Below are 26,059 nucleotides of genomic sequence, written 5' to 3'. Positions count from 1 at the left end.
CCTGCTCTCGCTATCTCTCTCTCTATCAAATAAATAAATAAAATCTTAAAAAAAAGAACCCAGTTTTATAACTTTCAAGATCATTTGGGAAGGTCCCTTCCTGTGTTGCCCTTCTCACTGAACAGATACTGCTGCCTGAGCCAGAGCAGAGATCCCTGTGGGGACATCTGGAGACAGGCTGCACTTGTGGAGACATCTTTGTTCATTCTCTCATTTTAATCAAGTATCTGCTGAACACCTGTTCTGAAACAGGCATTAAACAAGGCTCTAAGGACAGAAAGTTTAAGGAGGCAGTGAAACAGTAGGGGTAAAGTAAAGCTTCCAGATGCTTTCCTAGAATTATGTATAGCACACAAGGTTAAGGCATGAAAGAAGGAGTGATCATTTCTCATCGAGGGAAGGGAAGCTCTGAAAAGGCTCTAAGAAGTGACTTGCCTTTGGGCAAAGATGTTGGAGGTGTTTACTGTATAACTGTTGGGTGGGAAGGAAGGAGGGGGAAGGAGCCCTATGGACCAAGGTCCAAAGTCTTGAAATAATCCTACCTCCTGGGAGCTGGGGACAGCTGGGTTGGGCTGGATGCACACACCAGGGAAGAGTCTCTTCTTGAATAAAGCTTTATTTTCAAAGAATAGTCATCTCTTTACGGATTTTTGCCTAGATCTCATTGGCCAGAACATGATCACATGGGGAGCTGTACATATTTAACTGTGCATATCATGGTACCAAACAAAACCCAAATTTGCTATTGAAGGGAAGAGTGGATATTGGGCAATCAACTAGTCGTATTGACTGTGATGAGTTTACTATTTATAATTATTATTATATGATCTTGGAGCATTTACTTCTTCAGCCTTCAAATTCCTCATCTCTAAAATGAGGTGAGTAGGGACTACCTAAAAGAATTATTTTGAGAACTAGAAATGATGGCTATAAAGCATCTGGGACATAGCAGGTACTCAATAAATAGTGGGAGGGAGGTTCTTGTTCCTCTCCCTTTGGTTCCTCTCCTTCACTCCCTTTTTCTCCTTCTTCAAATACCTGCCTCACTTTCCCTCCTCTTTAGTTTTAGTGTATATGGAAACATCTGGAAAGCGTGGAGACTATATTTTACAGTTTCAAATTAAAATTCTTCATCCTGCCAGATAGTTCATATTATCTTTGTTCTGCAATTAGGTGATATCTTTTTTGAAAACATCATGTAGTGTTTATAATGATTTGTCTTTAGCCACTAATGTAAATAAAGATGTAATTAATGCTTGAATTAAATGTCATCAGAGATACACACTGAGATTCATAGAGAATGTGTCTGAAGAAGTCAGTAGAATTAGGTCATTTGAATTCTTGGTGAAAGGGAAACAGAATTTATTAGGTAAGTGATTTACATAAGGTTCAGTGCTAGGTTCTTTACCTGCTTTATTTAATATTTTCAAAGGTCCCCTGAGGTAAGTATTATTATTATTTGTTCTTCCCCTCTGTTACGGACTGAATATTTGTGTCCCTAAAATTCATATGTTGAAATCTAATCTCCAATGTGATTGTGTTAGGAAGCAGACATTTGGGAAGTGATGAGGTCATGAGGGAGAAGCCCTAATGAATGGAGTTAGTGTCCTCATTAAAAGAATCCCCAGAGAGCTCCCTTGCTCATTCCACCACATGAGGGCATAGCAAGAAAAATGTCATCTCTGAACTAGGTCATCTTCTCACCAGACACCAAATCTTCTGGCAATTTGATTTTGGACTCCCCAACCTCCAGAACTGTGAGAACTAAATTTCTGTTGTTTGTAAGCCACCCAGTTAGATGGAGAAACTGAGCATATTTATTCGAATTGTATTTGCTTGCTTGTAACTGAAATAACAGTGGTTTAAATGAGGTGCAAGTTTGACTTCTCTCTCATGTAAAAGATGTCTAGTGTTCATGAAGATGTAGATTCTTTAGAGGCTAGCCAGCCTGGCTGTCGGCTGAAGGACAGAGCCAAGTAGTAACCCGGCTATCCTAAGACCAGAACTTGGAGTCTTGACCACAATGCAGTCTGCGTCCTGTAGGTAGATATATAAGAAGATTCAAATGTTTAGGTATTAGGAAGCCCCCACATTTAATTTATAATGTATTGTGAAGAAGTGCCTGGATTGGACTTGTTTATTAAATGTCATACTATCTTAAAAAAATTTAAAGAGATGTGCAGTGTTCAAGAGTTAGGCCTAGAACAGCAACTCCACAGGCAATGGACTCCGTCTCCTCTAGTCTTTGTGCTCTTCCATGGGGCTTCCTCTGCGGTGTTGAGCCATTATCCGAGATGACTGCTATGCCCAAGAGTAGATTGCTAAATGGTAGTTTGTGCACATCTTTATCTTCACTAGATAATTTCAAGTTGTTCTGGAAATCACAATCTTTTCAATCACATGTGGAACATTTAAAAATATTGACTATGAACTAGGCCATAAAGCAAACCTCAGCACATATCAAAGAGTCATTATCATACAGGCTACTTTCTCTAACTAGAATGCATTAAAATTAGAAGTCAATGTACACTTGGAAATTTTGTGACAGATTTTTATAAATAATGGATGAATCAAAGAAGAACTCAGCCATATTTAAAATGAAGTGAAAATAACTTACATGAATATTTGTGGTATCCAGCTAAAGTTGTACTTAATGGAAAAGTTATAGCCATAAAAACATATGAGAGAAATGTTTGACTCAAGAATAGAGAGGGGCACCTGGCTGGCCCAGTCAGAAGAGGGTGTGACTCTTGATCTCAGGGTTGTGAGTTTGAGCCCCGTGGTGGGTGCAGAGATTACTTAAAAAATAACTAAACTTAAAAAAAAAGAATAGAAAAAGAACCAAGGACACGAATCTAAAATAGTTGAAAAAAAGAAATAATAAATGCCTACAGAAGCTAATGAACTAGAAAAAAAAAAAAAAAAAAGCAAAGACAAGCAAGAAAACCAAGAGCTTGTTTTTGAAAAGAGTAATAAAGTAGGATAACTACTGGTAAGATGACTCAAGAAAAATGAGACAAGATGCAAATATATGATATGAACTATAAAGGGGGCTATAACTATAAATTCATGACAGATTTTAAAAGCCATAAGAATACTATACATAACGTGTATATCTATAAAACTTAAACAAAATGAATAATTTTCCAAGTATGTAAATCTGAACAGTATGTAAGGTGTAGTCCTGCATTTTATTAACTATATATTTATATGTAAATATTATCAAAGAAAAATGTTAAATATTTTGTAAGTGGTTAACTAGGGGATACAAATTTAGGAATTTTTATTATTTTTATCCATCTAAGTTTTCTCATTCTCAACAGTAAATATAGATTTTAAAACCCACTAAGGGCTGGTTAGGGAGGGATGGAGGAAGCCCCCAGGGGTCACACTGCCTTCAGGACACTGGGAGTTTACATTCTAGTGTCCCATCATGCACCTCTTGGTTTGGCAGGGATGTCCAGGCCGCCATGCTGTGTGATGTTCCCAAACCTATTCTCTACCCTTCCTTCTTCAGTGAGCTGTTTCTCCAACTTACAGGTTTTCTCACCCTAGGACAGAGACCTTTGCATCTATGCAGCCTTATCCCATTCCCCTGGACCATCTCCACTCCCCCAAAGTCCAGGCTTTCTGGGGAGAAGAGGGCTGAGCACCCGGGCACAGATAGCGTCGGGCCTGGTCAAAGGACACAGGATGTTAGAGTCACAAAGACATGGATTCATATCCCTTGTCTGCCTCTTTCTGGCTTTATGAAGTTGGTCCTGTTCCTTAGCTTCCCTCATCTTTAGTTTGTTGGTGATAATGCCCATGTCCTAAAACGAGATAAAGAACACAAAGCAACCACCATACAATGGGTGCTCAGTAAATGTGAGTTCTTGCCTCTGCTGTTAGTTATTTGCCTGTGGTTGTAACTAATTTACTAGTAAGCCTGGAGTGTTGGGAAAGGATGATTCACCTGTGTATTGCTATTGCGTAGCATGTGGGGCTTAGCATTCCTAAACTGGAGCATGGTTGGGGCAAAGAGTTGGAGAGGCAGCACGTATTCGCAATTAATCAGGTACCCCAGCTAAACGCTGTGTTTCTGCTACCAGGAGAAATGGTAGCCAGAACCTTTCCACAGACTATAAACATTTTACTAAGGGAAGGAGGGTATGAATTTTCAGCTGATTGCCTAGAAGAATGTCAGGGTCCATGGAAGAGAACTGCTTTTCCTTTAGGGAACCACACACAGAGGCTAGCAGGAGGTGAGGCTGCCCCCTGCCAGACATGGTAGGGGAAGGCAGAGGATGAGAAAAAATGGAATGAGAATTTGAGAACTTTCTCCTGATGTGCTGGGGGAAGAGATGGCTGGGTGAAGGTCTGGACAGGCATGGGGTTGGCCAAGGCATCACGTCAGGTGGGTGAGAACTGAGAATTCAGTCTGAGCAGGAGTTCGGAGTCACAGGAGACTTTAAATCTCCCTCTTACCCCATGCTAGTCATTCTTAAAAATTTGGGACATGTGCTAGATTTTCTGCTATTTGTGAGAATGCCTGAACCATTTGGGAAAAGAGGATTCCAGAAAGCCAAAGGAAATGGGGGATGTCCAGGTTGGCTGTGAAAAGTTGAGTAACACTCTCTCCATGTGCTGGGGGTCTAAAGAAATGACTGTTTCATCATTTCCTCTGAGAGCAGGAACTTGAGCTGAACTTTGCCACACTGTGTGGGACTTGGGTAAGATTTTGGCAGATCTTTCAGGGTCTTATGATGAATCGGACCCTAAGAATCAACTTTAGTTCCTCATTGGTCTAAAAATGCCTGTTTGCACTAAGGGTTTCTTTGGGTACTGCTGACCATTTCCTCCTCTGCAAATTTGGAGATTGCTCTTCTAAGAGGTGTTGCTCCTCCCACCTCTCTGGCTGCCTCTGCCACTCCTGCTCCTTCTTCCCTTGTCCCTCTCCTGGCAGCTTAAAGGGAGGCCCACTACCACTCCTGGGAGACTTCCCTGGCCTGGCTCCTTGCTCAGTTCATATTCACCACATCCATTCTCAAGGCTGTGCCTCTTCCATAAGGCGAGGGACTCTCAAGATGAAGGCCATAGTGGCCATGCTCACTTCCCCATGAATGTCTTGAGTGCCTTCAACTCACAGTAACCGAAACAATGAGATGATCTCCCTCCTTCTCATCTATTTAGACTACCGATGGTCTGATGGCCTGACAATGCTCCTAATCACCAGGACGAGATCCTTCATGGTGACAGGTAACTCCTGTCCTACCTCATCACCTGCATCTGGCCACCCACTCCTCTCCCACAGTGTACTGCTGACTGAGTGGGCTCTTGGAGGGACTGTAGTTGACCCCTCTGTGTCTTTCTTAGGTATCAACCATTCCCATCCCTCCACAAACTTATTTTTGACTGTCCAAACCTTAGGGTGAGTGAGATATAATGTTTGCCCCCATGATGCTTTACCTGCTTCTCCAAGCCCAGCATATTGCCCCTCTCCTGTGGACCCTCCACACCAGTTTACCCACATATTCTCATGTTGCAGAGCATGCTTTCTTTGTATCCTATTTACTGACATCTGTGCAACATTCTTCCATCTACACTGTGAGCTCAGTGTCAGCAGGATGTTTATCTGATCCATCCCCTTTACTCCCTCAGGGTCTGGTACATGTTTGGGCCCCATAAGTGGGTTTTGTGGCCATCAACACCCTATGTGCATCCTTGCCTATCTCCCCAGCTTGTGGATAACCTTCTTGAGGACTGGACTAAGCATGATTCATCTCTGTGTCCATAACATCAGCTGAGCACTGTGCTGGCTTGACCTAAGTATATGATAAGTGTTGAATTGAATGGTTGAATGTAACCCCATTAATCACGTAGTGTTTACTGTACCTAGAAGAACTGTAACATTAAAAGTTTTGGATAAAGCAGGTGAGCCTTTATCCAAAGGATAAAGAGGGGTTAGAGATGGAGATGGGACTCTAGGAGAATGTAGTGTGACAGGCTTTAGATGGAGGAAGCCTTTAGATGGAGAGAGGAATCAAGAAGACAACTGGTTTGACAGCATGGAGGTCTCTGGGAGGCAATGGAGAACCATTTTTCTTTGGGAGAAAAAGAACACAGGCCATTTTGGAGTGCACAGAGGAGGAGATGAGGAAATGGAGAAAAAGAGTATTGATAATTTTTCAAGAACTTTGCCTATAGAGAGGAGGAGTTATAGAGAGGAGAATAGATATGAAAGTGGGATCAAGAGGGACTTTTCTTTTACAATGGGATACACCTGACTATGTATAAAAGCTAGTGGAGTGGATAAAGAACTAAGAAACTTAACTACATAAAAAAATATTTTTGCATAATAAAAGCAGGTGAAACTCCTGGAAAGAACATTTGCAACACACCTAATAGGTGTAAAACATGGTTTGGACTATACAAACTGAGATGCCAAAAAAAAAAAAAAATGTTATTTTCTTAACTGCGTTCAATGTGTTCTTCAGCCCTCATTTCTATTTGTAGAAGATAGCCCCATCAAAAACCACAAAAATTAGAATATCCCCTCAGTGTAACTTTGTTGTTTTTAATGTATTCATCCTTAAAACCCAGATCATCTGTTCTGTCTTCAAAGGATCCATTCCTTTTTGGTGCTTCCCTTGACCTTTGTACATACTTCTATTGATCACCATCACACTGTTTGTGATTACATACAACACAGCTGTGTGTCCAACCTGACCTTGGGTTTGTTGAGAGCAAGGACATTCTCAGTGTCTAATATATGCATGTCACCTGTGTATATTTGTTGACTCTTGGTCGATTAATAGTCATTTAAGTCCCCTGTGTGCTACAGTGTTTGGAGTATTAGGTAGGACTATTTCTGCATTTGTCACATTTCTAAAAATCATGTTGTAGTAATTAAATTTTTTGTCCCTGCTTGGGAGTTTTTTCAAGTCTCAAATTTCTCTTTGATTCCTCCTCCATCCACTCCTCCTTTTTCTCCTCTTTCTTTTTAACTGAAATAAGTTGAAATAAACAGAAAGATGCACAAAATTTAAGTGTGTAGCTCACTTAAAGGGCAGAGAGGGAGGGAGAGAGAGAATCTTTTTTTTTTTTTTGAAGAGAGAGAATCTTAAGCAGGGTCCACACCCAGCGCAGAGCCAGAGGCAGGGCTCGATCTCACGACTCTGAGATCATGACCTGTGCTGAAACCAAGAGTCAGAAGCTGAACCGACTGAGCCACCCAGGTGCCCCACAATGAATTTTGACATGCATGTGCACCCAAGCGATCCCTCTCAGATCCAGACCCAGAACATTTTCTGGCCTCAGTGGGCTCCCTGATGCCCCTTCCTAGCCAGACTTCACTTTCTCCAAACATAGCTACATTCTGATTTCTAGCACCATAGACTAGCTTTGCCTGTTTTTGAACCTCATGTAAGTTGAATCATACAGCTTATATTCCTTTGGGTCCAACTTTTTTTGTTCAACCTTATGTTTGTGAGATGCAAACATGTTGATCGTTCTTTTTCATGGTTATGTTGTAATTTTGTATGAATGGTGATTACGGTTTTGGTACCAAACTGTTATTATTATTATTATTTTAGAGAAAAGGCCTTTCCTAAACCTAGACTAATATTTTGCCACAGATATGTTGGGTTTTGTAATATTTTTCCTATCCTAAATGGGTCACTAAAACATAAGTGACAAGGTGTCCATTTTCAGAAAACATGATTGAAAAAATATGCAAATAAAAATTAATAAATGCTTAATTTAGTTCCTTTCCATAGAGCTGGGCAAGAAGTTGATCTTCCAGATTCAGGGTCTAGGACAAGGCTGAATGTGAATACAGGACCATAGGAATAGCAGAGAGCAGACTTCTTGAGTAGAAAGCTCCCTGCCTGAACTGCTGTTTTATGTCTCCCCACCACTCCTTGCTTCAATGATTTCTAGTGAGATGAGTCAGAAAACGACTAAGGAGGGCCCCAGACTCTCCAAGAACCAAAAGTTTTCAGAACACTTCAGCATACGTTGCTGCCCACCATTCACCTTCCTCAACTCGAAGCGTGAGATCGTGGACCGGAAATACAGCATCTGTAAAAGTGGCTGCTTCTACCAGAAGAAAGAAGAGGACTTGATCTGCTGTGCTTGCCAGAAGACCAGGTAAGTGGTCTGCACTGCCCACTTGGCGCCTGGCTGGGCACTGGCCTGCGGTCTCTCAGCAACACGCCCCCCTCCTGTTCCGCTCTGGTGATTTCTGGGCTGCTCTTCCCCCAGTGCCCTGCAGTCCACTCCCTGTTAGGTTCTGCCACTGGAAGGTACTGGAGGGCTATCGGAAGGTGGGAGGGGGAGCAGGGCCTGCCTCCCTGTTTCCAGCTCCTGTCAGTATCCCTTAAGCAGCAGAAGAGAGCCATGGCTCCAGCCTCCAGCTTCTTTTGGCCCCCTCAGCCCCAGACGCCGTGCAACGTCCCCTCAGAGGCCCAAGCACCAGCCTGCTGCACCCCCCGCGGTGGTCAGAGCACCAGCCAAGCCACGGTCCCCTCCGAGGTCCGAGCGTCAACCACGCCCCCGCCCAGAGGTCCGACCACCACCAGCCAAGCAGCGCCCCCCTCAGAAGTCCAAGCAGCCGCCGCGCAGCAGCCCCCAGAGAGGGCCAGGCACCAGCCGTGGGGGGTCCCCCATCAAAGCTTCTAGGTTCTGGTAACACCATCTCTTCCCTTTTGTTCCCCCAGCCCTAAGGTTAGTAGCTGCCTCCTGTGTTTACTAACATCTGGTTTACCTCGATGGTCCTCTCTTGGCCTTACCAAACCTGTGTCAATTCCTTGCATTAAATCCCCTCCTATGAAATACCTAGTGTGGCTTGTGTTTTCCTCATAGAGTTGCCAGAACAGTACTTCAGATGGCAGTATCCATTGCTTGTTTTGTCTAGGCGGACTGCAATTGATTAATTTATCAACTCAGAGTATCCACCCCAGTAACAGATTGTGAGACTGAGGCCCTCCTTCGCTGTGCCTTGGAGAGAGGAGGAAGGGTGACTCTAGGGATATTTGTGCATGTGTAAAAATGGAGAGGTTCAGCCAGCTCATTCATCCATCCTCCTGACAGACTTTGTCTGATGTTAATCTCAGTGACAAGATCATTCATTCATTTATTCAGTCATTCAACAAACTTGATTGCATACCATATAGAGTTCCATATCATGCAGGGGGTTGGGAATACAGCAGTGAACAAGCTAGGTTGTGACTCACCAGGATGAAACAAGAGAAGAGTTGGTCAAAGTGTAGGGCATGATTGCCTTAATATTGTCATAATCAGTTAGTACACTGGGCTATGGGAGCCTGGAGCAGGCTGCCCATCTGGGGCCCCAGAGAGGAGGTTAGGCTAGGGTAAGCAGAGAGTAAAGGGAGGCCTTGCAGAGAGAAAAGGTGAACAAGAGACATGTTTGTCTGTCCCATCTGAGGCAGGTCAGCTTTCTTCTTCTTCTTCTTCTTCTTCTTCTTCTTTTTCTTCTTCTTCTTCTTCTTCTTCTTCTTCTTCTTCTTCTTCTTCTTCTTCCTCTTCATTCTTCTTCTTCTTCTTCTTCTTCTTTTTAATAGACTTCATTTTTAGATCCATTTTAGGTTCACAGCAAAATTGAGTGGAGGGCACAGAGATTTCCCATATTACTCCCTGCCCAAACACATGGCAGGCCAATATTTTAGTCCTCTTAATATTTGGAAATGAAGCTGTTTTGCAGATTAATAGTGGGTGCTAATTGTATTTGAGATTCTCATACCTACTCTGCATAGCATGTTACCGTGTGTGCATGTCATGGGCTGTTTACCAGTTTACTATGCAGAGGAATGAACCCAGGAGCATGTTAAAGATGCCCCCAGAAAAGCTAATTCCTTGGGTCACTGATGAGGTCTGGAGAAGTGCATTTCCAACAAGCAGCACCTCTGCCCCAGTATAGTGACACAGGTAGTACACAGACAACCCTTTGATAAGCACTGATCTAACCCATCCATAAATAAATGATCCACATTATCTGTAATGCACAGTAAAGACATGTGGAAGGGGCCACATATATGACACTAAAAGTGAAAGCATTAAAAATATGCAAGATCAGGTGAGGTTAATTTGTGAAGAAGGTAAGAGGCTGCCAGTCTTTAACCCTGAAATAGGGAGTTGTATGCCGGGTTACCTAGTCATTAATCAGGGTCTCCTGCGGGGCCTGAGTCCAAGGGGGCTGGCCAGGTAAGTTGTGATATATGGAAATGGTTAGGAAGTGTGAGTAGCAGAGGAAACTAATTGGACACATGGCACATCATCTGTGGGGGTGGCTTCAAGCCACATTTGCAGTGAGTTGCATGATGGCTGCTTGGGTGGCTGGAGTTCACGCCCGAAACAGATGCAAGACCATGAAGGCCAACTTCATCTGTCTGCACCCAGCCTGCTGGTTTCATTCACCTAAACTCCAGAGACATTCTAATGTTGGTGTAACTTGATTCCCTCAGTTAACTGTTCTTATTAGGTATCAGGCTGTCCGTGCCTCCTCAGTCCTTTTTGCTCACCCAGAACAGGGGACCTGAAAGTCTCTGTTCATAGTGGTCCACAATATTGAGGATGAAGGATTTGAGCCCTTCTCAAGACACTCATTCTTCCTTCTCAGATTCCCCGAGGTCCTGAGGAAATGCATTAGAGCCATTGTTTTGCCACATTGTTTACTCCCTCTGTTGATGCTGGTTGGCTGTTCCCAAATCAAAGGGGTGGGAAGGTTAATGGGAAAGAAAATGCTCTCTTAAGCAGAGCTACTAAATTGCACTTGGAGAAAGGGTCAAAAAAGAGATTCTGAAGCAGACTTTCTGAAATGTTGCCATTCCTGAGTTCTGACCTTTAAAGGTTAAGCAAATATTGACAAAGGCCTATTGGATCCTTAGTAGCTCCCTTGGATAGATCTCAAAAACCAGAGAATATTTAAATCTTAGGATCTGATGGGTGAAATTCCTTGCAGCCTGATTGAACATGGTAACATTCTTGTATCTGATGGGAGGAAACCCTGGCATCTTCCTCTTAATTTATTCTACTTTCAATTCCTCAAGATTTTAGGATTTCACAGGTCATCCTTGCCTTTAGGTTTAATACATGTTTCCTGGGCCAAGCCTCTCTTGGCTCCTCAGTGCTCTGCTTTAGGTGCAGGGGATCTATGGTTTTGTGATTGATCTTGCAGCCAGTCACACAACTTTGAGCAGTGCCATGTGTGCCTTTGACTCATTCTTTCACAAAATGTCTTGTACCAAATTGAGCCCTGCACACCAGAAGCTTGGAGGACCAACCTATATCTATATGTATTTGCAAGCCTATTCATCAAGATCATGTGCACAGCACGGCACCAAGCTCTGGGCAATCAAAGGAAATGATGTATGCCCCTGGTCCAGCTGCTCATGGTATTTATGAGTGGCTCCTCCCTCGGTGATGCTGCTCTTCCCTCCAGGAACCACCCTGAGCTTGGCTGCTTCCATCCTGCCTGGTCCCTGCCTGATCCCTTTCCTCCTCCAGCTCCTTTTTTACCATCTTGTCTCATTTCAGCGGATGATAAAAATCAAAGCCCAGGAAAGTAACTGATTGCTAGAGGGTTAAGGTTCTAAGTGGTTTCAGATTCTCCACAGAATTTGGTCTTTCAGAGACAGAGTGCTTTAGCTTTGAGTCTCAAATTGAAGCAAGCAGGGTTTGGTGTTTTATTGATCATGCATTGTCCTGAGCTAGGCATGGCAGTGCATTGCTTCTAAAGGTTAGGACAAGCACACCCACTGAATGGCAACATGCTGGTTACGTTGGTAATGGAGTAGAAACCATTCTATGTACACACACACACACACACACACACACACACACACACACACGTATAGTTTTGAGTTTGTTTGGAATCATCAGGACTGCCAAACAACAATGCAATTATAAACACTTACATACTTGACAAGCTAGAATTTACTTCTGAAGAGCACTTACCCAAAGCAATTACTCTGATGGTCTGATGGTCTGAGAGTGTGCACTGACTGAACCAGGTATTGGGGCTAAGCTTCAGCTGTCAGATGGGGGTACCTGTCTCCTTTTCAGGTGTGCAGGCCCAAACTTATTCCAGACACTTTCTATGACATGATTTGTCCTTGCTTTGTCCTTCCTGATGCCAAAAGGTACACCCTGCACTTTGTTCTTCTGGAAAACCATGGATCATTTTCTCTTTCTTTGCACAGGACTGGCTAAACTAGCACTTCTGGTCCCTTTTCTGAGCCCTCCTTGTATTTACACAAGCAAAAACATTGACTTTGTACTCATGTATTAGAAAGAATTTATTTCTTACATGTTTGTGGAAAAACCCCACCCAGACATATATTATGCTTAATTGTATCCCAGTGTTTACACCCTGGCAATCTATTTTTGGTCTCATCAGCCAAACAGAATCAGAAATTCATCTATCAATGTCCAGGTAATGGCAGAGTTAGGGAAAGAGCCTGAGTACTTTGCTCTTAGATCAGGCTCTGGTGGTTCTGCCTGCTTCTCAGATTACATTAGTGCTTTTATGAGTTTGGATGACTGAACTCTTGAGTCTTGCCCTACCTAAGTCATAAATCCCTTCCTATCCAGGAGTAGGCTTCTACACACTACACATATCACAGTGCCTGTGTAGAGCAGGCACTCACAGAGGCCTGGGTTAGCCAGAGAGGTCTCTGGTTCCATGAGCTGTGTGCATTCTTCCATTCTGACAACTCCTGCCTGGTCCCATGTCCTTAGTCTAGATCACATGGTTAACCACTCTCTCTAACAGCTTTAATGCCATTGCTGTTCATCATCCAGCCACACTCATCACACAAATCCCTCACGTAGATCAAGCTGATGATCCATGTGCACTATTCCAACTTCCAGCTGCTGAGCCTAGTCATGGATGCAGAGAGTTGCTGAGCACAGCTAGGAAAAGCCTCTATATAGCCTTAAGGGTTGGTGCTACCACCAGTGGAGGAGCACCTGCCTCTCTCTAGACTAGTTTTCCTCCACCAGCCCCAACATGTTTATCAGGGTATGCATCTGTCTTTCAATCCTTCCTTTTAGCCTCAGAGGAGGAAGCATTTTTTCTTGATCAGATCAACCCCTCCTTTCCCCTACTCATGCATGATCTGTGTGATCTTCCTCCCCCCACTCATGTTTCCTCCAGGGTCTTGCTGAACCTCCCTGACCACTTCAGCCTTTTTCTATTATCTAAAGAGAAAGCACTTTAGCTTTTAAACATGGTCACCTGTCTCTTAATGACTGAATTCACCTCTGGCCCTGTCCTGTCTCTCCTCTTCTCAGGCAAATTTTTAAAAATAGTGTAAATTCATCACCTTAACTTCTCTACATTGCATTTACTCTTCAACTTACTGTGCTCTGATTCTTCCCATAGCACCTCACTGGAATTTCTCCTGCCCCCTATTCCCCATCCTCCACCTTTGGCAACCATCAACCTGTTCTTTTTATCTATGAGCTTGGTATTTGCCTTTGTCTGGCTTATTTCCCTTAGTGTAATGCCCTTAAGGTATATCCATGTTGTTGCAAATGGCAGGATCTCATTCCTTTTTTTATGGCTGAATAATATTCCATTGTATATATAAACCACAATTTCTTTATCCATTCATCCATTCATCCATCAGTGGACACTTAGGTTGTTTCCATATCTTGGCTATTGTAAATAATGCTGCAGTGAACATGGAGATGCATATATCTCTTCGAGTTAGTGTTTTCATTTTCTTTGGATAAATACCCAGAAATGAAATTGTTGGATCATACAGTTGTTTTATTTTAATTTTTTTGAGGAACCTCCATGCTGTTTTCCATAGTGGTTGCACCAATTTACATTCCCATCAACAGTGCACAAGCATTGCCTGTTCTCCACATCTTTACCAACATTTGCTATTTGCAGTCTTTTTGGTAATAGCCATTTTAACAGGTGTTGATGATCTCTCATGTGTTTTTGATTTGCATTTTTTAAAAGATTTTATTTATTTATTTATTTATTTGAGAGAGAGAGAGAGAGAGAGAGAGAGAGAGAGAAACAGCATGAGAGGGGAGAGGGTCAGAGGGAGAAGCAGAGAGCCGGGACCCCGATGTGGGACTTGATCCCAGGACTCCGGGATCATGACCTGAGCCAAAGGCAGTCGCTTAACCAACTGAGCCACCCAGGCACCCTGATTTGCATTTTTCCGATGATTAGTGATGTTGAACATCTTTTCATGTACCTGTTGGCCATCTGTATGTCTTCTCTGAAAAAATGTCTACTCAAACTCCTTTCTTCACTTTCCTCCCTCTCTAAATTAGAAGCCATGGCTCAACATTTTAATCTCTTTCAAAAATACCCTATAGCCCCCCCACCCTCTGAATATCTGTCTCATATCTTTGGAAAAACTCTAACTTTGGATGAATCCAGCCATCTGTCTTCACCATGTCTGTTTCCAGGCAGCTGAGTCTCATTGGAAAATAACACACATCAGGGCAGTAGTAGTTGGGTATAAGCAGGATTTTGCTCATCATATCACTTAGCACTATTAACTTTTGGGCAGTCATAGTTCAGTTACGTGCATTCAGATAAAGGAGAAAGCCATGGACCCCAAAAGTGTCATGTATATATGTAGAATATACCCACCCACCCCCACACATACCCTACATATATCAGGTTTATTGAGATATAATTTGCATGCAGCAGCATTTGACCTTTTTGGCAAACACTTCTATACACACAATCATGTAACCACCATCACAGTTGAGACATCGGGTATTTTCATCACTTCCTCCCCCCACCAAATTTCCCTCATACTTCCTCTTTGCAGTCCATCCCCAAACCCCTGACAACCACCAATCTGTTTTCTGTCCCTATAATTCTGTCTTATAAGTCTAAAATATCATGTAAATGGAATTGTACAGTATGTACCCTCTTGAGTCTGGCTTCTTTAACTTAGCATAATGCATTTGAGATTGAACCATGTTGTTGCGTTTTTTTCAGCAGTTTTTACATTTTCTTTGCTGAGTAGTATTCCATGATGTGCATGTACCTATCATAGTTTTCCATTAACCAGTTGGAGGGTATTTAGATAGTTTCCGGTTTGGTTATTATGAATAAAGCTGCTGTAAACATTCATGTGAGTGTAAATTTTCTTTTCTCTTGAGTAAATAACTAGAACTGGTATTGCTGGGCCTTATGGTAGGTATCTGTTTAAATGTGTAAGAAACTGCTAAATTGTTTTATTTTGTATTCCCACTAGCAATATGGATGCTCTGCATTTTGTCAGCTCTTAAAATTTTATCCATTCAAATAAATGTGTAGTGCTATCTCATTGTAGTTTTAATTTTGTATTTTCTTAATGACTAATGATATTGAGCATCTTTAAATGAACCTATATATCATCCACCAAAAATAGGTGATATTTATTTATTAGTCCAGTGTGTGCTCAATCGTTTGCCCATTTTAGAAAGTGGGTTGTCATTTTTCTTATTATTGTGTTTTGGGAGTTTAAAAATATATCTGGATATATTTTAAATGTATAATCAAATATAACAAATTTAATATATTTATGTTATATGTACGTTTTGCAAATATTTTCTCCCAGTCTATGGCTGGCTTGGCTTGCTTTTTCATTTTCTTAACAGTATCTTTTGAAGAACCAAAGTTTTAAATTTTGATGAAGTTCAATTTATCGATTTTTTCCTTTTATAGATCATGCATTTTGTATTGTATGTAAGAGTTCTTTGCCTAACCCAAGGTCACAAAAATTTTCTCTTATTTTTTTTTTCTAGAAATCTAAAACTTTAGGTTTACATTTACATTATTGTCCATTTTGAGTTAATATTTTGTAAATAGTGTGAAGTATGGATTGAGGTTCAATTTTTTTGCATATGGATATTCAGTTGTTCCAACACCATTTGTTGAGAAGATCCTCCACTGAATTACTTTTGCAATTTTGTCAAAAGTTGGTTCACTAAATGTATGAGTTTATTTCTGGACTTTCTATTCTGTTCTGTTAATTTATATATCTTTCCTTTAACAACTTTATTACTATAGCCTTATAGTAAGTATTGAAATCAGTTTAGTGTGAATTCTCCAACGTTGTTCTTTATTTTTGAAATTGGTTGTGACTATTCTAGTTCCTCTACTTTTCCATACAAAATTTAGGGTCATTGTGTCAATTTATACAATATATTCTGGTAGAATTGAATGGGGTTGTGTTGAGTTTATAAATCAACTTGGTGAGGAGCGTAACAATATTGAATCCATGAACATGATATATCTGTCCATTCACTTAGGCCTTTTTTTGTTTTGCATTTTCAGCATAGAGATCTTGTACATATTTTGTTTGCTTTATAATGAAGCACTTCATGCTTTTAGGTACTATTAAAATAATACTTTTTTCAGTTTCAATTTTCGTTTGTTGCCAATATATAAAATATAGTTGATTTTTGTATATTGATCATGTATCTTGTGATCTTGCTAAACTCACTTAGTCTAGCTTTTTTCTGGGGCAGTCTCTGGGATTTTCCACATTAACAATCATGTTATCTGTGAATTTTTTTCTGCCTTTTTTTTTTTCCTTTTCAATATATATGCCTCGTTTTTGTATGGTTTAAACTACTATTTCATTTAGAACATTTTCTTCTTAGAGAAATATTTTAACAAGATTAAGTTCTTGAAAAATTGGTTTTCTGGAATATTAAAGGAGGTTAAAGCCCAAATTAGATGCTCTGCTATGTGGACAATCTTTATAATTTTCATCCCTCAAAGCTGTGCTACAACAAGATGACGAGGGCATTTTACGTAGGGTTTGACTTTTGTGTAATAATGACCTGTTATTTTCCTGTTTTGAGTTGGTCAATGGGGATGATGTACAGAGTATTTCATGTAGCCCTAGAACTCCTCCTCTCCTGTGTCTGCAGAATCATCATATTGTCATTGCTAAGGAGTCTAGGCATAGCCCTTTGACTTAAGAGTCTTCACACCTCTTGCTATCAGGTGGCCACCTCTCCCCTGGGCTTGTCTGGTACTTCCACTGCTACATTTCAGACACAGTAGTGTGCATCTCCCTTGCTGGAATGTGCAAGAGTCAGGACCTGGGACTCTTACACTCATATCCTCTGATTGGCTGATGTTATTGACTGAATAAGACTTATACATACAACCTACCTATTATTCTGGCACAGTGGAAAGGGCAAAGACTCTGATATCAATTTGAGTCTGAGCTCTGTTATCTGTCAAAGTTATTCTTTTAAAGCTATATTTTTCCCACTTGTAAAATGAGGATATTATCTTCCTCATCAGTTACTAATGTAAAGTGCGTAGTTCATTATCTTATACTGTTAGGTAAGTGGATGTTATTAGAACTGTTATTTAATAGATACATTGTGTCATTTAATCCTGACCACTAGCAGATTCTCCCCAACTCAGTTGCTTCCCCTGGTTGAATTGGAGTTAATGGACTATTGCTGCACAATTTGGCCACCCTTAGTGGCACCTATGTAGCTGCTATTGCCATTGGAGGGCTAATTAGATAATAAGGTGCTCACACCATCTAAGATGCCACAGTGGCTGACTGCAGTGCTACCTGCACAGGGTGATGCCTGGGATCTGTGAGCTTCCATGTCAGTGTCAGCACCCAGGGTTTCATATCTAGCATGATTTTTGGGGGGTTCTATTATGAACAGGCTGTCATGTCTGGCATTCATGGAAGCAATCCAGAAAATGTAAGGAGATTCTCTTCTCAGATTTCCAGGGACGTTTTCCAACCTTCTCAGGCTACAATTCATTCTACAAGTTTCAATAAAGTATTTCTTCTTTTATTTTTCTCGGTATCCAGCCCTGTTAGCTTGATATATAATTTGGGGTTTTGGAAAATGGTATTGCTAACACCTGAATATGAATCTTATTTCTAATTTTGAACACCTACCCCCAAGTTATAGGAAAAGCTGTGTTTCTCATAGGTTTAGTTTTCAGTGTTAAAAGTATGGCACATTCTTAATGTGTGTATCTTGGTGGGTTTTTTTTTCTTGTTTGTTTTTTAAATTAAGAACTTTGATGATGTTCTGAAACTATTTGACATGGCCTCATTTCCAACGTGGTCACATGGAGTTCTGTTGTCTAAATAAATTGTGGTTAATATAATGCAATCCCTCAAGCTTGCAAGCAATTGTTGTCTGGGGCCACATATTTATAATATTTTTACTGGGTGTTGTTCATCTCCTGAACACAATCTGTTCCTCATCAAAATAGGAACATGTCAATAGGGTCACAATTTTATAATGTGAGTTCAAATACCCTAAATGTATATATGTGTACATCATGTTTTTATGTCTATGGGCAGTAAAACTAGTTTTTTTTTTAAGGAGTGGGGTGGTATTTTTATTTCCTTTGTTTTTTTTTTCTGTGTCTTAAAATTATCTGCAATGATTAAACAGAGAAGCAATAATTATTGTGCGTAAAAATAGAAGAACTTCAAAAGAATATCTTTCCTAGGCTTAGGCCAGGAAAAAGTTATCATATTATTTTGGCCAGATACTACCAGAACTGGGAAGTTAAGAAAAGGAATTCTAAGGTTAGATTTCCCAGAAAAATAATAACCCCAAAGGTAGTCTACAAATTCACAATTATGTTAACTGAGCACAGAGAGAGTGTTTACCACTTAGAAACGCTGTGGATTTTTGTTTCTCTTTGTAAACCAGATTGAAAAGGAAGACCAAGCCCACCCCACGGAAAAAGTGAGGGAGGAGTTTCAAGCGAATGGACCACCTCAGGACCTGGACTCACTGCTTCTTAATTCACGTGCCCTTGGGCAAGTTATCCAGCTTCAAATATGATGCAGGGGCAGACACCTGCTGATGTGGCAACTGCCAATGCCCACAGTCCCCTTGGTGCAGGGGCAGCTGGGCAGCCTGCCTGGAGGTGAGAAGGGGCATCTCTGTGTGTCATACTCCAGTTGGTGGGTCCCAGCAGTGTCCCTTGGGCTCCAGAGCTCAGTGCATGGCTTCTTTGGTCTCAGCAGCAGTCCTTTCTTTCCCAGAACATGCACAGAACTCCAGGGTCTTTGGATCAGGATGGTCAGGTGCCAGTCCTTGTGTTGTCCTCCAATTTCTGTTCCCCTCTGTCCTTGGCATCCTGTTGCCTAGTTTGACATTTGTTCCTTGACCTTCTTCTTTGTAACTAATCCTCTATCTGGTTCCTCTCTTTCCCTGTGCCATTTGGTTTCCATCTGACCTCCTTAATCAGTTCCCTGTACTAGCACACAGTCAGAGGCACAGCTGGCTCTGGGGAAGATCCAAGTTCTTTTGAGTAAGATATTAGGCTAGCAGATGAACCAGATATGCAAGGAAATTCCCAAGGAGGGTAGGAGTTGTCTAAATCAGCCAATGTGCTGTGTCAGAGCTGAGAGTAAAGTCATAAAGAAGTATCTCCTTCCCATTCCCCAGGCCCCTCTCTCCAACCTCACACAGGGATTTGTGAATGTCTTCTTCTGGTATCTGCCTGGGTGAGAGAAAATACTCTATAAGGCACGGCCTTTGAGCCTTCTCCAACCCATCTGGACAGTTCCAACTCCAGAATTAATTGCTCCAATTAGTTGTAACCTTGAGCAATTTATCTGGGCTTACTCAATGCCTTACCCCTTGCCCCTCTCCTGAAGGCTCCTGGAGACAAGGCTGCTGAGAGGGGCCATCTGTGAGCCAGAGATGCTGCTCTCTCATGCTCCCACCTCAGGACACAGGCAGGTGGCCCCATGGCCCTTTCATAGGACCAGAAGAGGTACTCAGAGAGTTGCTATTTCCAGGCCATAGTAGCCCAAATTCCTGGGGAGAGCTGAGTCCTGGTCCCTCTATGTTGTCCCTGGTTGGTGCCTCCACATACTACAGAGGGATCAGGCAAAATAGGAGAGGAGCTTGGCCTTGGGGAGAGGAGAATTAAGTGGGGGGTGGGGGTGGGGAAGAGGCAAGTTAGGGTAGATACGCAGTCCAAGACTTCCCTCCCTGTGTAGGAGGTTAACCCATGATATGTGCAGATCTGAACCCAATTACAGTGGAGTATACGTTAGGAGTTTACCTCATCTCTGATTTGTTCTCACTATCCATAGCCAGACTCTTGGAAGGGCTTTAACCTTGAGTATGGGCTCTCAGTCACGGGCATAGGAACTAATCCCCTGACTCTGCCCTCCTTAGACCACATCACTACACAGAGCACATCACTACACACACACATATTTGGTGGGGGTTGCCCCTGGGTTAAATGGAGGACTCTCAGATCATCTTGCCCTCTTGTGGATTGGTGTGTGTGTTTCTGTATGTGTTGGGGAACTTGGCTTTGGGGGAACAGTTATGGGATCTCATTTTCTCTCCCAGGCACAAATCCTAGAGAGCTCCTCCAAGTTTCACTCATTTCCATCCCCCACCCCCCAGAGGACCCTGACCACTGAAACTGATCACACGAGAAGACCACATACTAATAGACTCCCCTCAGGGGCCTGACCTTGACTTGGGATTCCACTGTTTGCCCAGCAGCAGCCTTTCAGGAACCTCTCTTGGACCACTTTCCCTACTCATCTCAGAGTTGGGGGATGGAAGGAGAGGGTTTGGAGTGGGCCCATTGCTCTTGAGGCTCTAGCAAGGTCCACTCCAGGAGCTACCTCAGGTTGTTGTAAGCCCAAGCTTGGCTGATTTGTTTGTTGGCTTTAAAGTTGGACTGAAGGGTGAGAAATATAGGCAGTAGATCCAAGTCCCACTCCTCCTCAACCCCTCCAACACTTTTCTACTTAAGAGGACACTGGAGGGGAGCTGTAGCCATGCTCCAGCCCCAAAGGTACAAGGCTTATTGCCCTGCCAGGTTTCATCTACCCCATTTGAGACTCAGAAGCCCTTTCCCTGCCCAGCAAGACAACACTTTCCTGTCTTCTTTTTGTTCTCTCCTTTTGTATGTATAAATGATATGTTGTCATAGCTACTCAGTGCTTGTGCTCATTTGGGGCTCTGTTCTTGCTATTCACTCTGCCTGTGATGCTCTGGTCCAAGATCTTTGCCCTGGTGACTTCAGCTCAAATATCATCTCAGAGATGTTTCCCTTGGAAACTCACTGTGGTTTCCATAGTTACTCTCTATCCCACCACTTTAGATTTGTTAGCTGTGTTTGTCTTCACAGTGCTTATCACCCTTGGGAATTATCTTGTTCAATTATTTACTTGTTTATTGCTTGGATCTCCTTCTGCTCCTAATGTAACCTCAGTGATCACCAACATCTGTTTCTTGCTATATTTTCAATTCCCAGCACTAGGAAGAACTCAATAAACACTTGTTGACTGAATAGATGTTTGCTTGTTGTTTTTTAATTTAGGAATAGTTTTTCAAAAGTTTAGATACTTTTGAGAAGTCAAAGGTGTCTATTGTATTTAACAACAAGGAACTATTGGTGACATTTTAGGGCATTCTTGGAGTAAATGGGAGATGAGGAATAAGAATTTGACCATGAAGGGAAGCAGAAGATAGTCCAGTAGCTGGGGTGTTTCATGAACTCAAGAGATGCTTGAGCATGGTGAAGACTGCTGGAAAGGAAGCAGCAGAATGGGTGTGCAAAGGAGGAGGAGATATTGAGGGAGTCAAGAATGGAGGAAGTGGGAGGGGGAATCTGGGGCACAAGTGAGGGGATCAGGCACAGAGTAGGGATTCCTTTTCAGTGGAAAAGGGGGAAGGAGGAAAGGAGGGTGTAGATTTTGGTAGGTTTGCAGGGTTAGTGGCAGACGCTTGAGGCAGTTCCTGCCTGTGGCTTTGATTTTCTTTTGATGTCGGAGGTGAAGTGACCTGTTCAGGACGGGATAGTTGGTGGTGTCGGGGGTCACATATATAAGGGCAGTGGAGAGGATTATAAAAAGATCATTTCAGATCTTTGAAATTCTTCTTTAAAAAAAAAACCCTTTCTCCAGAGGAATATAATTAATTAACAATTCAAGGCAACATTTTGCCACTAAGTGGTTTCCTAAAATTTCATATTTAGATATAAAACCCAGATCTAAACTTAAGTCCCATAAGGTCTCAGATAGAAGATGAAAGAATTAGAGAAAGAAAGGCAGAGTCTAATCTTCTCAAGGAATAAAGAATCACAAGGAAGCTTTCACTATGGGAAGCTGCAAAAATTCTGACAAATCACAGCGAGATGGGACTGTGTTCTGAGACAATAATTTGCTGAATGTCTGTCTGGATTCTGTTCCAACACCAGAGAAATGTGAAAACTCAGGCCTGAAAGGGTCCTGGGAGGGTTTCTGGACTGACTCCATAGCACATGTCTCAATCCCACTAATAACACCATTAACAGGTACTTATTATCTCTGCTTAAACAAAACGAAGTGTTCTTAATGGACAAAGATGATTCTGTTAATCCAACAGTAGATTGTAACTTGGAAAGATTTTGCATACTCACTCTTGTTTGTAACATAAGTGCACACTTGTAGGAGTGTTGGTTAAGTATAGTGATAAAAATAACTTCTTTCCATTAAATATCAAGTATACATCCATCCTATACTACATGGTGTTTTGAGTTTGTAAATGGGAGAGGTTGGCCATGGCTGCCATGACGACTGAAACCATGACCTTGGCCTTTTTGCTATCATGCTGCAACCTAGAAGTTTCCAAACTGGGATTGGTGGAGCCCTGGGACACTTGGGGTACCATATCGTAAGATGAGAGGGAGATGGAGCCAACAGGGCTCCAAGCTGCAGCTCCACATCAACCAAGGCAGGTTTTAGGGTTTATGCTGACTTCTAATTTTATATAGATGAAGGGTTCCCCTGAGGTAAAAGAGTCTGACAATCTCCTGTCATGACTGAGAGCAAATACTGGTACAATACTTATGCTAGTGATTTTCTAAATGATTTATTGAATCAGTGATTGTACTATTTGGCATTACATCATAGATTTGGGTTTAGTTGACTGGTGTTTCAGTGACAACTTATTTCCTCTTAGGCAACAATTCACCCACCACCAAGTTGAGTGTTTTGACTTATGATCAACTGGCTAGGTTTATCCAAAGTATGGATGAGCAAAAATATGTAGATTAGCAAACAGTCCTGATAATTATACCTATATTTTATTTTTAAGCTAATTTATGTAAAAGTATTATATTCAACATGGTACTAAAAATCCATTTCTGGATATGGATGTAGCATAAGCTACATTAACTAAATAAACTATATTAATAATACATAAAATAGGTTTGCAGAGAGTGGAGAAAATGGGAGACTATAGTGTAAGTGGTGGTTTTCATAGCAAATCAAGTATCTATCAGATTTGAGTCATTTGGTTCAAAAAGATCTTAGAACAATATAACTCAGTTCTAAAATAGTGTTAAATTTAAGTACCAAAGTACTATTTGTATTGGATTTTGAAGCACATGCACTGTCACAAGAGTCCATTCATAACCTGAGGCTGGAAGCCCTGGGGGCCCAGTGGTGGTATCTGAAGAGGATGGTGCACTCCTCCCTAGAACCCAAAGGCTATAAATACTTTGTAGAGAGAAAGATAATGTCAAGTAATTAGGCCTAGAAAGAAGGTATTTTACAGCAAGAGGGTCTAGGTTTCCAAGATTTCCTTTAGTTAGGAGGTGTAAGCTCACTAAGAGGAAAGGTTGGGAGTGTCTGGGTCCATATTTGAGAAGGTGGTGATGGCAGTTGGAAGTTTTTCATCTGTTGAGTTAATGACAGATATTTCTGATAAAGATAGGAAGTTATTTGCATCAGCATTAGCCAAACCAGCCCTCACCGCAGAAAGTAAGAGATTTTGGGCCCAGTCTTTGTTAATGAAGCCATGTTAGGGCCAGTATTAGAGGCAGATATATTATCAGATACTGGAAATGGTCCCTTGGCCCAGGTGATGGTCCCTGCACAGCCCCCTGTTGACCTCTAGGCAAATCTGTTTGATTAATGCTGAAATGGAGATATCCTTATTATGCCCACCATCATGGAGGGTTGGGTAGTCTGTCATTCAGTGGGTACAGGACTCAGTAGACATTCTGGCAACTTTTCATCAATTAAGTTCTGTGTACACAAAGATCAGGGTAAAGTTTTTCCTGACACCTCACAGGTTGCCCTACCTGGATGGCAGCCCATTCACAGCTAATTCACTTCCAGGCATGCTTCTTCCATAGCAGGAAAAAAGTAAATGGCACAGTGGGGTATAGACTGCCCCAGTACTCATAGGGAGTGTCCCATGGGAGCCAGCCTGGCTTCCCGGACCTCTTATTGATAGGAGTTGTTTAGTGATCTTCCTGGATGTGGTTTTAAGTCTGAGATCTCTGACGTACACCAATCTCTGTGTTTGCTATTTGTAATTTCTGTCTCAGGAAGGCAACATCTCTTTTCTAACCAGGAATAAATCTTAATGCATCAAAAAGAAAAAGTCTGGTATCTTAGGCTTTCTTTACCCTCACATGGTGATCCAATAGATTTCTACACAATCTATTTTCGCTACGTTCACTCCCCATTTCTTGAATTCTCTGTGAACAATCCCTTCTGCAGCTGACAGCCTCTGTTCTTTCTCTGTGGCTTATAAGCTTTCTGAGTCACACCCTTTAACAGAATCTTGGTTTTCTGCTGATGGAGATCATTATGGATCTCTACTGCCAGCTGCAAGATTTTGCCTCTAATTTTCAACTAGAGCTTTGGCTACAAGCAGTAAAAAAAAAAAAAAAAAAAAAAGAATAATTTTCCAACTTTTGTCTTCCTGCTGATGCCTTGCTGACACCTCATTATTTGGCTTGGAATATAAATGGTGTCTGTTTTCTTCAACTCTTGTTAATGTAGATTTTGGTACCATCTGATTTCCCTGACTCTTTATCTTCTTACTGTGGTAATCTGCCAACTAACTCTTATTTTTTAAAAATGATCCTGTTTATTTCCTTCCCTATGATTTTTCTCCTCTGATGCAAAGATGAAGAAAAAGTGGTTTCAGCTGTAGAGCACATTTATTCAGAACTTCAACTCCATTATTTTCCTAAGTCACAACTATTTTCTGAGACTTGAGATCTCCCCTGATTTGCTTGCTGATCTCAGTAGGTAGGGCTGGGAAGGCAGGGACAGCCAGGGGCAGGAGGGAACTACAGCCTTGTTTCCACTCCACCCCCTCCAATGGCTACAACTTCCTTTCCTTCAGCTCCTTTCTTCCATCCTGCATCTCTTTCCTCACTCATCTGTTTTCCTACAACTTAAATTCACAAAAGACCTTGGTTTTTAGATTTCTAGTAGAGCTACCGACAACCTTCATACATTTTTATTGCTTTGGGTTTCATACTGTCCTCCCCAGATCTTGTTCCCAGCTGCTAACTGAGATTCTGCCCAAACCAGCAGCGCTTTGAGTTATGCGGATCCCCACTGTCAGGTGACCAAGAATGATTCAGATGGGGTAGTGACCCAAAGCTGGGTTCATTCCATCCAATTCCAGTTTTCTTTGCCTTCCCACATGGTTTGGTGCCAAGCTGCCATCGTGCCTTGCAAATGTGCTTATCTGAGTTAGGATGGTTATGTCACAGCTGTTTCTACCTCCTTAACTTGCTTTCACTTACAGTTTTAATTTGTTGATACTTGCATTGTCTCACGTCTCCAAAAGTCCTCAGTCAAATACTTGAACTTAGGTTCTCATGTGATACCCACCCCTTTCGTCTGGTGTGAGTTTCACTTCAGTGAACTTTTGGAGTCCTAATAAGAGAATCTCTGAGGTCCAAAGGAAGATCTGGGAGCATTTGGCACCAAACATGTACGTGGGTAGCAGAGGGGAGGGAGAGAGATTCTTTCCTTTTTGTGGCTTTTTTCCTTCTGCTGCTTCATGTGCCCTGGGGAAGGCGGTTTCTTTTCCTTCCACTCCTTGTCTTCTCCTTGCTCAAAATCATATGCAGGTGGAAGGGAGGGGGGTAAACTTGGTGATGCCTCTACCTATACAGAAGGAGATTTGGTGGGCATGCCATTCCAATTTCCTCTCTCTTCTGCTGTGAAAATGAAAAAGCATTAGTCTACATATATCACCCAACAAATCTTCATATAGCTGCTTCTCAAGGCAGCTCTGTGTTCTGAACATTTTT

At 41.8% G+C, this 26,059-nt stretch overlaps 1 protein-coding gene across 2 annotated transcripts; it reads left to right on the top strand.

Annotated features, from left to right (window-relative positions):
• Positions 1-7,924: 7,924 nt before the first annotated feature.
• MOBP (myelin associated oligodendrocyte basic protein) lies at positions 7,925-8,671 on the top strand. 2 transcript variants are annotated; one of them, XM_028106976.1, is made up of 2 exons: positions 7,925-8,130; positions 8,422-8,671. In XM_028106976.1, the coding sequence occupies exons 1-2, from the start codon at positions 7,925-7,927 to the stop codon at positions 8,669-8,671; spliced, it is 456 nt and encodes a 151-aa protein (XP_027962777.1). The 2 variants fall into 2 exon arrangements, with proteins under 2 accessions (XP_027962777.1, XP_027962776.1); XM_028106975.1 differs by having other exon boundaries at positions 8,416-8,671.
• Positions 8,672-26,059: the final 17,388 nt, after the last annotated feature.

This window comes from Eumetopias jubatus, unplaced genomic scaffold (genome assembly GCF_037043125.1).
Source record: "Eumetopias jubatus isolate StellerSeaLion01/CBP00866 unplaced genomic scaffold, mEumJub1_p1.0 scaffold_1, whole genome shotgun sequence".
Classification (NCBI taxonomy): domain Eukaryota; kingdom Metazoa; phylum Chordata; class Mammalia; order Carnivora; family Otariidae; genus Eumetopias; species Eumetopias jubatus.
Note: the sequence above shows the minus strand (reverse complement) of the source record. Positions and strands in the feature narration are given on the sequence as shown.